A 15,452-nucleotide genomic window follows, 5' to 3' on the forward strand; every position below is an offset into this window, starting at 1 on the left:
GACTGATTTTTGATTATTTTATTAAACATAAGCAGAATGCTTAACAAAATCAGTAAAATCAGTGAAATTCTGTTGATTTGAAGTTTACTTGATAAACAGGCATGAAGATCTGCTCATAGTTGTTTTCCAAAAACTGCATGCATTTAGGTAATAACTGCATATATTTTAGTAAAAGATCAATTGCTAAAAACATTAGAAAATTATTAAGAAGATGATAAGGTCAAATAAAAAAGAAGAATTGTAAAGAGGAAATAACTAAGAATAAATATTTTATTTGACCAACAGTGGTCAAAATAGGATTTGAATTTGATTTACTTTCTCCTTAAGGGAGAAGCTGGTTTACCAGGAGAAGATGGGCGTGAAGGCCGTAAAGGACCATCTGGACCACAAGGTCCCCCAGGAGAACCTGGACCACCAGGAGAACCCAATGAAAAGGGTTCTGTTGGAGATTTAGGTCTCCCAGGAGAACGTGGAGCTCGTGGTACCCCTGGAGACCGTGGACCTCAAGGTACTGCTGGAATCCAAGGAGAACCAGGACAGCCTGTAAGTGATTTATTGGGTATAAATTGATTAAAAGTATAATATATCTTTTTTTACTCAACCAAAAATTTAATGGTACAGAGAATAAAATTCACTACAACATAATCGCCTTGGTGGTCTTTGGCTTGCCTTGATTTAAAAATCCCCGGGCAAGTCAGACCAAAGACTTTAAAAATGGAAGTCACCGCTTCTTCACCAAGCACACGGTATTAAAGTGACGACTGGTTTTCTCTGAGTCAGAATAATGTGTCCGAGTGGGCTGTTGCTTCTGTGAGCTAGCACAATAAAGATCCGATTCAGAACATTATACACAGGTACAGTGAAAGAGTTGCTCTTGTATACTCAAGTAACATAAATGTTTTATTACAGATTAGAGTAAAATAAGGCAACATAAATATCCAGCCCTCAGTTAAACTATGATGAATTGGAGATTCTGCAAAATCATTTGATTTGAATGTGGCACAGCCTATGTGTTGCATGAAATGACAGCCAGTTTTTACATCAATAAAATTGGGTAAAACTTATCTATGACATCAGAGATCAGACCCATCACATATCCATAATTTGGGTCATATGTTTATCACTGTTTTACCACAGATTTGGTCGTAAGACCTTTGAAGCATGTCATATTACTGGTAGAATAAAAACAATATACCAGTCCTTAGATATCTAAATATCACCTGATCAAGTTAGTATTGACTTACCTTAATGTTGTAGGGTATGGCTGGTGCACCCGGACCCAAAGGTCAAAGAGGTCAAACAGGACAGAAAGGTGAACAAGGAGCAGCTGGTATTGCAGGAGCACAAGGTGCACCAGGACCCACTGTAAGTACAAAGTTACTTGTCTGCCAAGAAGGCTTGAAGTATGTTCCATTTAATATGGAAGCTGTTGTGATGATTGACTTAAACTGAAAAATTCATTTTAATCAATGTAAGGAAGTAGATCAAGGGTAAGGGACGTAACTCTTGAGATCAGTGATATGTTTTTATCATATTCAATGTCACCAAAGCTTATCAAGCTTTCCTTTGGAACAGAATAGAATCAATCCAAGTTACTTTGATACTTACATAAGATTGATGTCAAATGTTGAATACAAACATTCCAATGATTTGTAAGAGTTGTGTCCCTTACCCTAGGCCTACCTCCATAAATGCATTTTTTACCTTGGTAATTCAAAACAACTGTTTAAAACAAATTTTAAAGTCAAGACTGTTATCACTATATAATGGATGAAACTTTTGTTATGCTTTTGTATTTGATTCTTGAATATTTTGCATAATTATTTTATACACATTTAATTCTGGAGATATAAAACATTCAGGAAGGTCATCATTTTAAAAGAAAAGTTTGGAAGTATTTTGCTTATTATTTATACCTAATTTTAAATAATCAGGAATACATTCAGAGATTGATTGTTGTTTATTTTGAGTTATAGTAGTTATACTGTAAACGAATTAATTTTTGCGGTTGCTTATTTTCGCAGATTCTGTCAAGTGAACGTATTCGCAGGTATTAATTTTTCGCGGTATCAAAAAATAATAAGCGTTACATGGTATTAAAAATCGATTTCTTGGTTACTATTTTTCATGCTTTTCTGTCCACCACGAAAATAACAAAAATTAGTACACCGCAAAAAATAATACTTTTACAATACTTAACTGAGAAACAGGCTTTTTTTTAAATTTGTTTTTTACTGCAACTGTTAAGTTATATAGGTACTGTATACATGTGTGTATCACATCCAAACATTTAAACAAGGTAAGAATTGAACTAAACTTCATTATGATTGGTGAGATTTTAGGGTAGAGATGGTATGAATGGAAGGAAAGGTGTACGAGGAGACCGTGGATCCCAGGGACTCCCAGGTCAGCCTGGAACACCAGGAGGTGTTGGACCAGTTGGAAATGCTGGTCCCCATGGTGATGATGGACCACCAGGACCACCTGGAGAAGATGGAATTAAGGTCAGATGTGTTGTCTGATTTAAAAAACATTACTTTAGGCTATCTGATATTAATTAATTGGTTCTCAGCCTCTTCCTCATCTCTTTTGAGTTTGCCTCTAACCCATTTTTATTGCCAAATCATTAAATTAAAAATAAAATTGCAGCTCTTTCCTTATTTTTCCTGGCTGTTAATAAAGTAAAGCATCATCATCTCTTAAAAAAAAAAAAAAATTCTCCTACCCAAATTGGTTAACGTGAAAAATGGCTTGATATCCAAGAAAATAGTATTTAACAGTTAAAATTATTTGAGCTAGATAAAAATGTGATTTTGTTTCAACTTCATAAACTGAATGTTAACCATTCTATATTCCTTTTTTAACTGTATAAATGCTATATTACTTCTAGTTTTGCCACCTTTCTTATTGCAGTCAAAATCCTATTCTGAAAAGAAAGAACATGATTTAAGTACTACTCTGTCTGAGAATCAGGCAAAATGTGTGTAAGGTGTGACACATGAAGGAAAAAAAAGAGATTTTTTTGCATTATCCAAGTATTTATACCTCATAACTTCAAGGAATATCCATCAAAGTGTCTGTAAAGTTTTGCATTTTTAAGATATTGATAAGCCAAATTTTGTTAAAATACACTATAAAAAAATGGTTGGAAAATTTTCTCCCATTTTTTTCCTTAAGATGTCAAAAAAGATCTGAGTCATAGATGATTCAGGATAAATTTAAAAACCCTTTCATTTGTTTTCTAGATTTATCAAATATATTTAGGGCATAAAAATAATAAATGTTGTGCCACCCAATGCCTGATTCTTACACAGAATGGTACATAAATAGGGAAAAGATCTCTTACATTTTATTACGCATGGACTAGATATTTTACATTTTCTTTCTGCAACAGGGTTCCAGAGGAGAGACAGGACATGTTGGACGCCCTGGAGAATCAGGAGCCCCTGGTTTACCTGGAGAACCTGGACTTAAGGGAGCTAGAGGAGAAGATGGTGAATCTGTAAGTTGTTCGGATGCAGTGGGTATTTAGTTCATTTTGACATCACATGCCATTTATAACTTACAATCTTGCATTTCATTGGACAAATGTGATAGCAATTGTGAAATTTAAGGCTCCATTTGTATATTAATAATTGGAAATAGTTTATTTGTTGAACCAATAATATAATTGAAATATGATACATAGCACAATGATCACACAGTTCACTAAATAAAGTCTTAATCTGATTTGGGTATTAACAAAGCATGGATATACATCGGCTATCTTTTTTAAAGATAGTACTTGTTTTCTAATTGCATACTGTAAATCTTAATTTTCCTGGTGCACATTTTCGTTATTTTTGCCATGAACAAATAAACACAAAAAATTATTCTATTGATATTTTAAAAATTATATTAAACTGAGTGATGATTAAAAGTGTGAAAATTTATACCCACAAATATGTTAAATTGACAAAATCTGTGAAAATCACACCTACAAAAATGTTTATACGACCAAATCGTTACATATATTGATTAATCACAAAAATGGGGAGATAACTGTTTGCACCACAGTTAATTGGCACCAGTGAAAGTTAGAACCACCATTTACACCATTAATTATTGTATGTGAAATGAATTGTAAAATTGACGAAAAATTATTATGACTTCCCTCATTTACAATGCCTTTCTTGGCAAAAATGCTCAACTGCTTTTTGTAAAACTGGTTATTTTTGTGGTTTTAAATTTTGGAATTTTAATGATCAAACCTTTTTGAGAGGTTTTATTTTTGTGATTGTCTTTTCTGTGGTACTTTTTTTTATTTTATTTCTTTAGTAAAGGAATATTTTCATAATTTGTTCATGACTGGAATATAGGGGAAAATAGACCTCACAAAAATTTTCATAATTGATTATTCTAAGAATCCATGCCTTAATCAAAAACTGTCTTTGTAAGTCCCTCACCTCTGTGCCTAGAAAAAAATGTTTACCCGTAAGTATGAAAAACAATAATTTCAATTTTTACATCATTTTCATTTTAACCAGAAATGTATTTTTAAAGTCTTCCGTGAGCTGAAAAATGAAAATTATAAACCAGAATGTCTTTATGGTGCTTTCTTCAGTTTGTATTTCCGTATATTTGATTTTAGGGAGGTGTTGGACAAGTTGGACCTGCTGGACCCCCTGGAGAAATGGGTGTGCCCGGTGATTCTGGAATCCGTGGAGAAAGAGGTAATGCTGGACCACCAGGTCGACCTGGTCAACCAGGAGACCCTGGACGTGCAGGACTGAATGGAGCCCCAGGAAATGCTGGACCCCCAGGACCACCTGGATTAGCAGGACCTTCTGGAGAAGTTGGACATCCAGTATGTTTATAATGTCTTAGATAAAAAAAACCTGAAATAATGGGAAGTTTAGCTTTCTAGTCAGAAACATATACTGTATAAGTTCACTAAACCAGGCATTAACTGGTCAAATCTACGAGAAACTTTAGTGATAAAAATGTTCTTCTGTAAAAATATGTGTAATCTTGAAAGTGGTACTGAAGTTACAATCTTAAAATGAAGGTAATAAAATTACAAGTAAATATGATGTAAACTGTGTTAAAATCAATCTGTTATTATACCAACTATTTCCTCTGACAGGGCCCACCAGGGCCTGATGGAGCCCCAGGATTACAAGGAGCCCAGGGAGAGAAGGGACCAGATGGAGACATAGGAATGCCTGGTGCTATGGGACTCATGGGATTCAGTGTAAGTTATACTCATATGTTAAGGGTAAAGAGAAATTCCATTTATAAGTGCCATCAAAACTTAACCTTCTGTCTTGAAAAGCATATTATACCCCCACCTATTACATTGTTAAGGGTAAAGAAATAGAAACGAAATTATTATTTTTATATATTATACCCTCACCTATTACAATATATTATACCCCCACCTATTACAATATATTATACCCTCACCTATTACAATATATTATACCCCCACCTATTACAATATATTATACCCTCACCTATTACAATATATTATACCCCCACCTATTACAATATATTATACCCTCACCTATTACAATATATTATACCCCCACCTATTACAATATATTAGACCCCCACCTATTACAATATATTATACCCTCACCTATTACAATATATTATACCCCCACCTATTACAATATATTATACCCTCACCTATTACAATATATTATACCCCCACCTATTACAATATATTATACCCCCACCTATTACAATATATTATACCCTCACCTATTACAATATATTATACCCCCACCTATTACAATATATTATACCCTCACCTATTACAATATATTATACCCTCACCTATTACAATATATTATACCCTCACCTATTACAATATATTATACCCTCACCTATTACAATATATTATACCCCCACCTATTACAATATATTATACCCCCACCTATTACAATATATTATACCCTCACCTATTACAATATATTATACCCTCACCTATTACAATATATTATACCCCCACCTATTACAATATATTATACCCTCACCTATTACAATATATTATACCCCCACCTATTACAATATATTATACCCTCACCTATTACAATAATCTTGTCCATCATTTTCTATTGGAGAGATTGCTTAGATATTTGGTACATTGCTTTTGTTATGATGAGTTAAACGGTGTCTCCCCTGTCAGGTTCCTGGCTGTTCTACTTCTTACTGAGTAATTTTTTTAACAGCATTTACTTGAGTTTTTTTACATTTATGTTAACTTGTATGAGAGTAGCTTTTTTAATGCCAGATGTCAATAAAAGAGGTCCCAAGCTGTTAAGTACAAATGGAAAGTGCATATTATTAATAGACCAAGGCAAAGTATTCCAAGAACTTAACACGAAACCAGTGGTTCAAATTAAAAAGGGTCCAAGCTCCTAGACCTATCTTGTCTTTGAAGGGATCTTTAAGGTTTTGGTTACCTGGTTGTCATTTGTCATTGAAACTCAGAACGAAAGGACAAGGAACTTCAATCTTGAATTAGATATAAACCGTGCAAAATAAAACAAATCATTCTGATACAATTGAATGCTATATTTATAACACCATTCTATATTATATTTCTGTTACAGGGACCACCTGGACCTCCTGGCCCAGCAGGGCCTGCTGGAGAAAGAGGAGAAAGGGTAAGTACAATGTACCTCTTTCTATTTTCATGATTTAATTGATATTCTATAATGGAATACTCAGAAATCATTTCTTTTGATAGTGAAAAATTATTCTTAAGAACACAATTGCTGAGAGTATATTGTTTTTTTTTACCTGTCTGTCTGTCTATTCTTCAATCCTCTTTTTCTCATTGTAACTCCTCTCAAACTACAGAACAGATTTTTTTAAAACTTGGTATGTAGTGTGGACACCATAAATAGTTGTGCTAATTTATCAGTTATTTTTTTTTTAATTTTTAACAGGGAGAACCAGGACCTAATGGAGCTGCTGGACAACAGGGTGCTAGAGGACCACCAGTAAGTAACTACTAAGGCCAAACAAACATTATTCTTTGTTATCGTTGAAAAATGGCAGTTTAACATCCTATGTTCAGGCCAGGGCGCCACAAAACTTTTAAAATACTTAAGACTAAAAATATTCTTAAATTTCATGGTAACTCCAATCATAGTCTTTGGCACTGATGACATTGCAAATAGTTAAGAATTTTCTCTGTTTTAGTATTTGTTCATGTTTTGTGATGTCTGGGCCAAGATTGTAATCTATTTGTCTTTGTCTTTACTTTGGGTCAATTTGTTTTTTATTAGTTACTAAGTTATCATATTTGTTACATGATCTATATTTCATAAATGCAAATGAATACATTTTTTTTAGAATTGCTGAAAGATGTATTTTTTTTATTTCCTGAAGTATTTTTGCTACTTAAACATAGGAAAAAATGGATATGGTGAAACACAACAAATGTATCAGCATAAAACCTAAATACAAAAGTTAATACTTTCAAAAACGTCTTCAGTAAGTGTAAACAGACCTATTAGTTAGCTCGGACCTCTCCTAAATGTGGACATGTACATTTTTGTGGGAATTATATACAAAAAGCTGAGAAAAAAACTATGTGTTAAAATAATCAAGATATATATGTACTGATATTTTCTGTTAACCTTACAGGGACCTCAAGGACCACAGGGACCAAGCGGAGAGAAAGGATCTCTTGGTGAAAACGTAAGTTTTGTTGATAACATCAATTGTTCAATTCTAAATGGAATTTATTTAAACATTAATCTGAATATAGAATTCACCCAATACATCTACTAACGGATGAATTATATAAATCTGCAACTAAAATAAATTTAATTAAAGTACCTGGAGCAAATCACCTCCTGTATGTTTATTGCCTTGAAACCTAAAAATTTAGATGCGGCATATTATTTTCACCCTTAAAATCAAATTATACTCAAATGGAATAATTTTGAAGTTTTGATGGTAAAAATTGGTCACCATGGCAACAGAGACTTTTACATGAAATCCCAAAATTAAAATTCAGCATGTAATTTTCACCCTAGAAACAAAATTTCATCAAATTCAGAGCATTTTGAAATTTTGAATCTTCTTGAAATGTTAAAATTTTTTCTCAGCATGTCAGTTTTACCCTAAATACCAATTTTTTGTCCAAATCGTAGCATTTTGAAATTTTGGTGGAAACATTGGTTGCCATGGCAATAGCAATATATCTTTTCCTTTTTTTGCATAATTTTGTTGGCCTATCAAACTGTACCACTGTACTGAATTTCAAGTTCCTAGGTACCTAGGAGATATTGCAATGTCCTATATTTTGTCTTTTTTTCCTACTTTGGTAGCCTTTTGAAATGGTCACTTTTTTCAGAGTTTTGAAAAATTAAGATTATACCGAATATGTGTTCAAAGTTTTGTAAGAGTTAGCCTTGCAGTTTCTTAGAATTTGTCTGGTTAAGTTCATTGAAAGGAAGACGGAAGACGACAGGAAAATAATAATAATAATAAACAGAGTTAAAACAATTAGTCATTGACACTTTGTGGTTGGCAACATAAATGTGTAAAAGTAATCAGTAATCAAGACCAGGTGTCCAGGAAGGGTAAAGAATCTTATTTTGTAAATGCATGTGTATTTTACATAACTTTCATGGAATAATTTTATTACTGGTTTACAGGGTGACAAGGGAGACCCAGGTCTCATGGGTATGCCAGGATTATCAGGACCTGAGGTAAGTTTTTTCATTGTATATTTTCCTTTTTTGTTTTTATTACATAAATCCACACTAGTCACTCCATTTATTGTATGCCAACCAGAAAAAAATAGTTGTTGTTGGCCCCCAATTTTTTTTTGGACATCCTAAAATTAATCCCCCTCTGATCTTTGTGGTATGAATCCTGGTGGTATAATTTCACATTGAATCATAGACTAAAACACAAGTTAAAATATAACCAGTTACCTTATTTGAATTTTTTGCATGTAACACACTACTACATTTATACTGGACATAATTTAAGCAAAAATGTCAAGTACTGGTAATATATTTTAAATAAAATTGAGGAAATTGCAACAGAATGTAAAATGTTACTGATTGTTCGTTTCATTTTGTCATTCCATCAGTAAAATTCACTTGTGGATGATTAGATTCATACTTATAAAACTTTTATCATGTTTATCATTGGTAAATGTTAGGAACTATTAAATCATTGTTTTAGTATACTTGTAAGGATGAAGTTTGTTTTTGTAGGGACCTGTTGGAGATCTTGGACCGACTGGACCCCAAGGACCTCCAGGACAAAGGGTCAGTATCTCAGAAATAAAAAAAAAAGAGTTCAGAGTGGGTTTGTGTTTATTTTGTTCCTGTAAACAAGCTCATCTTTTTAGCCATATTGTACTGTGGTCAAAATCTCTTTGAATAATGAAATTTAAATATTTCCAAATTAACTTAAAATCTTTTTAGAGAGTACCATTATTGTAATCAGCTACATTCATAAGACTTTTACATAATATGTTGATATGATAGAGCCTGAAGTTTCTTTGTGTTGATAGTAATAGAGTGTCTTCTATTCCATAGGTTAACTTTTAAGAATCTTTTTTTTTTCAGGGACCTGATGGAAGACGTGGAGATCCAGGGTCTGATGGTATGGTTGGCCCATCTGGACCCCCAGGACCACCTGTAAGTTCTTGCTTTTATTCTTGTTGTTATTTTTAGGAAATAAACTATATAGCGTTTTCCTGATTTTTTTCAGCAGATGTAAAATTAAGCAATTTTTAAGCAAAAAAGTATACAAAAAAATTTGGCATTCTAATTTTGTCGGATGATAACTTGGTGAACTAATTAAATTAAGCCTATAGTCCATATCTGGCAGAACTTATTTTGGCGTTTTAAGACAGATTAGCACCCCACAAAGATTACATGATATGGTACATAGGAAAAGGTACAATCAGATTTTTACCCCCTTATCCTTCCACAACTACTCTTAACCTCTTACTATACAACTTTTCTATTCTTAGTTACTCAGTTGCTACCTGTCAATTATTGTTCTTATTGGCAGTGTAAAAACCAGGCATGAATTTCTTCAAATTCAAAATGGAGTTCCGCTTGTTCAAATCCAGATTATACCATTATGTCTCTTTAAATTTTCATTTTTTTGTTGTTTTTTTTTTTGTTTGTTGGCTAAATAAAATCATGTCTGAAAAAATATGTCTATAAAAAATTAACTTCGAAATGAAAAACAAGAATGAAAAATAATTTTGACACTTTCAGTACAGTGAAGTAGGAAATTATTTTGATGTTTAACCATTTAAAAACACAACAGCGTTATGATTGCTTGAATTGGAATTTCCAAGAGAAATGGCAATACTTTGAATTTCCACCAATACATTTTGGAAAGAAATAGCAAAAATTGGAATTCCCACTATAACATTTCAAGAGTACTCAAAGAGCAGGCAAAATTTACATTTTAAGGGTAAATGTACTTGAATTTGTTTTGAATTGTTGCCTTTATATTAACAGGGACCAAGGGGACCTCAAGGAGAAGATGGAAGAAGGGTAAGTGTTAACAATTTAATATTTTCTTACATCAGTAATTCCAATGTAATACCAGACATTGTTTGTAGAATGAAGTTTTCTTGCCATCTGCAATATCTTTTTGTGCTGCTGATGAAAATAAAAACAGATATATTTCACCATCTATAGGGTATGTAAGTCTGGTCATGTGACCATGATTTCACAAGAATGGATCATTTTCTACCATTCAAATGTGTGGAAATTTATCATTTACTGAGGGTTGAGTTCAGTATTGAAAGCAAAACATATTTCTGTATAAAAATACAGATAAAAAGTAACAAATTTATATTTCTACACAATAAAATGTTTAATAGGAAAAACAATAAAAAAAAAAGAATTTTTCATTGAAATACAGCATTTCGAGATCCAGGAAGTAAACAATGAAATTCATATCAGTCTATGGATTTCAATATATTCTACAACAGAAATTCAGGTAAAGAAATGAAACTAGAACTTAACATACCGACCCTATTAATTATGACCTTCGACTTATAACTCTATAAATAGAGTTGCAGTACTTCTACAATCTCAATCATAGTAAACATTCGAGACATATTTGCTTTGTTTTTCAATCATAGTAAATCTGCTTTATCATTAGCTTTTCCATCATTTCTAGGGATCCATGGGAGAAGCTGGTAATCCTGGTCCACCTGGTGCCCCAGGTAGATCTGTTTATGGAGGAGCTATGACATCATGGTTCCGGGGATCCAGTGGTAACAAGGGTTGGCAAGGAGATGAACCTGTTCCAGCTGAAGAGGTAAGATTAGTCCTTAAATATGACCTTTTGAATCCAGGTCACAGCACCAAATAAAATTAATTTAAATTAAGCATGAACTGATGGACTTATTTTCAAGTATCAATGTTTGATTCATCTGCACGATTGAAAATCAAAGAACATTTCTGTTTACATTGCATTGTTATGTTATCATGGCATAAATTTTCTTTTATTCTTTATGATCATGTTTAGTTGTGGACTTTAGATTGTAAAATATAAATTACATTTGAATTCTGTGCATGATATTCAGTTAGTGCCTTAATTTAGTATATGGAAGATGGTCTAATATTTATGAATTTCTGACACATTCCCTTATTGACAGATAGTGAATATTTGTAGTCTACTGATTAGATGAATCCTTATTTTACCTCTAATTTGTTTTTTCTTCTAGATTGACACTGATGTGTTCAAGGCCCTCGAGGAGGTTACACTTCAGATTGAAAAGATCAAGAACCCAACTGGAGAACAAGACTCACCAGGCCGCACCTGTGAAGATCTCAGAGCCCACAACCCAGACATCAAGGATGGTCAGTGAATCCTAATATTTTGTCTTAGAATCATGTTGTTGTAGCTGGCCTGTCAAGTTTTGTGAGACTCACTTATTTTAAAACTGATTTGATGGCATTTTCCTTTGTCTATAAAAATTATGAAGTATCCCACACATTTGTGTCTTGAGAGCTATTGTACCCTGAACAAGTTAACTTTTAGTTGTATTGATATTTAGCTCATACAGTATCTGAATTGATATCAATGAGCCTAGTTTATTATTTTTTTCAGTTTTTTAGTATAAATCTCATATAAGGATTGTATCCAGATGTGGTCATTGGTTATCTAAGTTGTGCATTTCTGGGTAAAACATCATAGGATGTTTAACCACAATCAATGCGAGTGAACTATGATTAAATGATGAACATAGCAAAGCCATCCTATGGCAGATATTTTTTACATGGATTGATTGATTTGGGTTTAATGCCTTATGACAGATATTTCATGCATTTCAGGACTAGCTGAAATGGAGATCTAAGTCACAAAATGAAAACAAATTTACAGTATATAAATGAACATTTTTAATATATTTTTCTTGTCTGTTACAGGTTATTACTGGATCAACCCCAATCTTGGTCCAATCTACGATGTCATCAAGGTCCGTTGTGACTTTAGAAAGAAGAGGGTTTTCACCTGTGTACAACCAGAAGTTAAAACCGTAAGTTCTTATACTAGTTCCATTGTAAGGCAGAACACTTCTTAGAGCTTTGCTTCATAAAATCTTAAACATGTCAGATATCTTTTTGTTCCCATTCAATAAGATAAGAATCTCCTTACATTAAACTGTAAAATAATGGTAAAGGTATAGTTTGAGAGATATGGAGTTATCTTGTTATTTCCCAACTTGAGGTATACAAGATAAATGTTCAATTTTTTAATTAAAAAATAAAATACTTTACACCAGGAATGACTTTCTTCTGAATTTTTGTACATTTCTGCCATTTCAGATCTGGATTTTACCATTACATATTCTTTTTTTTTTTAATTAATTTTTGTCATGTTTTTCCTTCCATATTGTTCTTCATTAAATAATGTCTAATATATCGGTACCAATATTATTGTTTTTTTTTCAGATTGAGAATATGAATATTGCCCAGAAGAATGACCATACCTGGATCTCTGAGGTCCTTGGAAGCAAGGTAAAGTTAACAATTTAATATGAAATTAGACCAGTTTTTGTTATATAATTTAAAAAAAAAAATATTCCCTGCACATTAAAAAATAACAGTAAAGGCAGTATCTCCCTTAAATAGAAATATACAGAAAATAATTCATGTAGTAAGTCATTTACTACAATCAATAAGGTATTGTTGTTTTACCTTCAGTGTGAACAGTTTGTTTTTTATTTACTGCTACAAACCCACTTTCACTTATTCTATTTCCAATTCCTCTGGTACATCATATGTAATGAGCTACTCTGAAAAGGACCAATAAATAAACTTGAATCTGTGGTTCATCTGCAAAGACTCGCACAATGGAAAGCACTCACAGTATATTCACAAGTCGTATCAGAGTTCAATGTCTTTTTTTCTATTTCAGTTTGACTACGATCCATCTCTGTTTGTCAAACCACAGATCAAATTCTTACAGTACCTCCATCAGAAGGCTAATCAGGAGATTGTATACAAATGTAAGAACTCTGTTGCTATTGATGATGACAAATCTATCCAGCTCGCTGGATTTGATAACAGCCTACTTTCCAGCAAAGGAAAGAGGAGCATCAGATATAAGATCAAGAAAGATAACTGCAAGGTAGGTTCAAAACAAGCATTAAATTTTGTCAGTGGAGTTGACTATTGAGAGTGCTGTAGTCTTACTGCTTTTTTTTAGATGTATATGTATATTAGAGTGATAAAAAACATCATAGAAATGCAAGTGTAAATAGATCTTTGCTCATATTGCTCTCCTAAGAGCTAACAGATTTGAACGAATGATAATACATTTCATTATATAGACCTACAAAACAATTTATTAACAAAAATAAAAATGTGTAGCCTTTTTTAGGTGTATCACCTACCGGTATTACAGACTGCATTATTCTTACAAAGACTGCTACTTAATTGTTGACATTTTATTTTTTTTACAGAACAAGAATGGTTCCTGGGAAAAGACAGTCCTTGAAGTTAACACCAAGAGAACCAAAGCTCTGCCAATTATGGATATAGGAGTTTATGATATAGGCGGTGCCGACCAGGACTTTAAGATAGAACTTGGAGAAGTCTGCTTCTTCAACTAAATCATCAAATTAACATTTTATCAAATTTTCATTATTATATTTTTCCATTTTTTTTTTATCATTCTTTAATACAATGTAAAGATGCTGTAAATGATTAGGAGTAATTTTTTACACATTTGTGACGGAAAATGCCATTTTATCGAGTAACAATGATTTGTATGTGTGCAATACCTATTTTGTATTATGATTTGTTATTTGGTGTTTGTCCTTGTGAGAGGGACCATTCCTTTTATAATTTTACACATCAGGGAGAATGTATTATGAGAGTGGAAGATAGAATTTTTCTATCGAATGAAAGTTGCCAGAATGTTATTTTTTAATTTTTTTCTATTCAAGATCAAAATTTATTGCCATTAGTACTTTAGTAATATCTTGTGGTCAGCCATGATACCACTGTTGCTAATGGCAACAAATTTTTGTTACATTATTTATCTGTGATAATATATGCCAGACACTGCCATGGTTTCAAGACTTTAATAATTTTATAGGTTTTATGTGTTGGTAAACACTTTCTTGTGTAAGTGTATTGTAAGCTGCTACCAAATTGTGTCTGGTCAGTTTACTGATATGCTCAGCTTTCACTAATAAAACAAAAAATGTTCAAGACTGGTCTTTATACTGTTCCGCTCAAGCTGCGATTTTTATGGTAGTTATGGGGCAATTCCAAATTTAAAAAGGGGTAGAGACATATGACTGTGTAGCAATTTTGTTGAACCATGAATACAATATTTTTAACTTTCATTGAAGGAGAAATCAAGGGTTAACATGCTTATGGCATTATCTAAATTTTGAAAGTTTAATGACAAAGATGAAAAGAATGGACACAGAATTGACTTGGCAGCATACAGAAACTGACAAAAAAATGTTCAGTTGTGAAACATATTTTCCTGTATATTCTAATCATTATTTGGAAAAAAGATTTTACTGGTAGAAATTGAATAGAAAAATCTCAGGAGAAAAACCTGCCAGAAATTGTTCATTAACACAATCCATAGAATTTAACAATTCACTGAAGAAAAAAAGATTTTCAAAGTCTGACCTAAAAAAAAACTTGAAAAAAAATCAAGAAATTATAAAATAAAAAAAGGACTGAAGGGAGTTTTGCCTATAAATTTATAAAACTTGAATTGTAGCCCATGTAAGCAAAAACTACAGAATTTCCCAAGCCTAAAACATTCATAATCAAATAAACAATTTAGACTGCATGGTACACCCATTCCAACCTTTAAACAAACTAGTTAACTGCCATAAATTGTGAACTAAAACATGAAAAAAGTATATTGACTAACAACCCTGTATGAAAAACTTAAGCCATTCCAACAAGGCATTCTCAAGATAAGAT

The 15,452-nt window shown here is 32.4% G+C and overlaps 1 protein-coding gene across 1 annotated transcript in view; it reads left to right on the forward strand.

The window, feature by feature from the left end:
- LOC148612611 (uncharacterized) overlaps positions 1-14,714 on the forward strand; it is a 33,554-nt gene extending 18,840 nt beyond the window's left edge. The window contains exons 27-45 of the mRNA XM_088594223.1: positions 328-543; positions 1,258-1,365; positions 2,343-2,504; positions 3,395-3,502; positions 4,631-4,846; positions 5,126-5,233; positions 6,600-6,653; positions 6,939-6,992; positions 7,642-7,695; positions 8,661-8,714; positions 9,231-9,284; positions 9,588-9,659; positions 10,500-10,535; positions 11,170-11,310; positions 11,720-11,855; positions 12,423-12,532; positions 12,948-13,013; positions 13,414-13,626; positions 13,961-14,714. Coding sequence (XP_088450349.1) covers positions 328-543; positions 1,258-1,365; positions 2,343-2,504; positions 3,395-3,502; positions 4,631-4,846; positions 5,126-5,233; positions 6,600-6,653; positions 6,939-6,992; positions 7,642-7,695; positions 8,661-8,714; positions 9,231-9,284; positions 9,588-9,659; positions 10,500-10,535; positions 11,170-11,310; positions 11,720-11,855; positions 12,423-12,532; positions 12,948-13,013; positions 13,414-13,626; positions 13,961-14,110 — 2,112 coding nt within the window. The 3' untranslated portion in view covers positions 14,111-14,714. The remainder of the gene's footprint in view (positions 1-327; positions 544-1,257; positions 1,366-2,342; positions 2,505-3,394; positions 3,503-4,630; positions 4,847-5,125; positions 5,234-6,599; positions 6,654-6,938; positions 6,993-7,641; positions 7,696-8,660; positions 8,715-9,230; positions 9,285-9,587; positions 9,660-10,499; positions 10,536-11,169; positions 11,311-11,719; positions 11,856-12,422; positions 12,533-12,947; positions 13,014-13,413; positions 13,627-13,960) is intronic.
- Positions 14,715-15,452: the final 738 nt, after the last annotated feature.

Source organism: Perna viridis, chromosome 7 (assembly GCF_037379345.1).
Source record: "Perna viridis isolate PV_CMFRI_1.1 ecotype Kerala chromosome 7, ASM3737934v1, whole genome shotgun sequence".
Taxonomy (NCBI): Eukaryota; Metazoa; Mollusca; class Bivalvia; order Mytilida; family Mytilidae; genus Perna; species Perna viridis.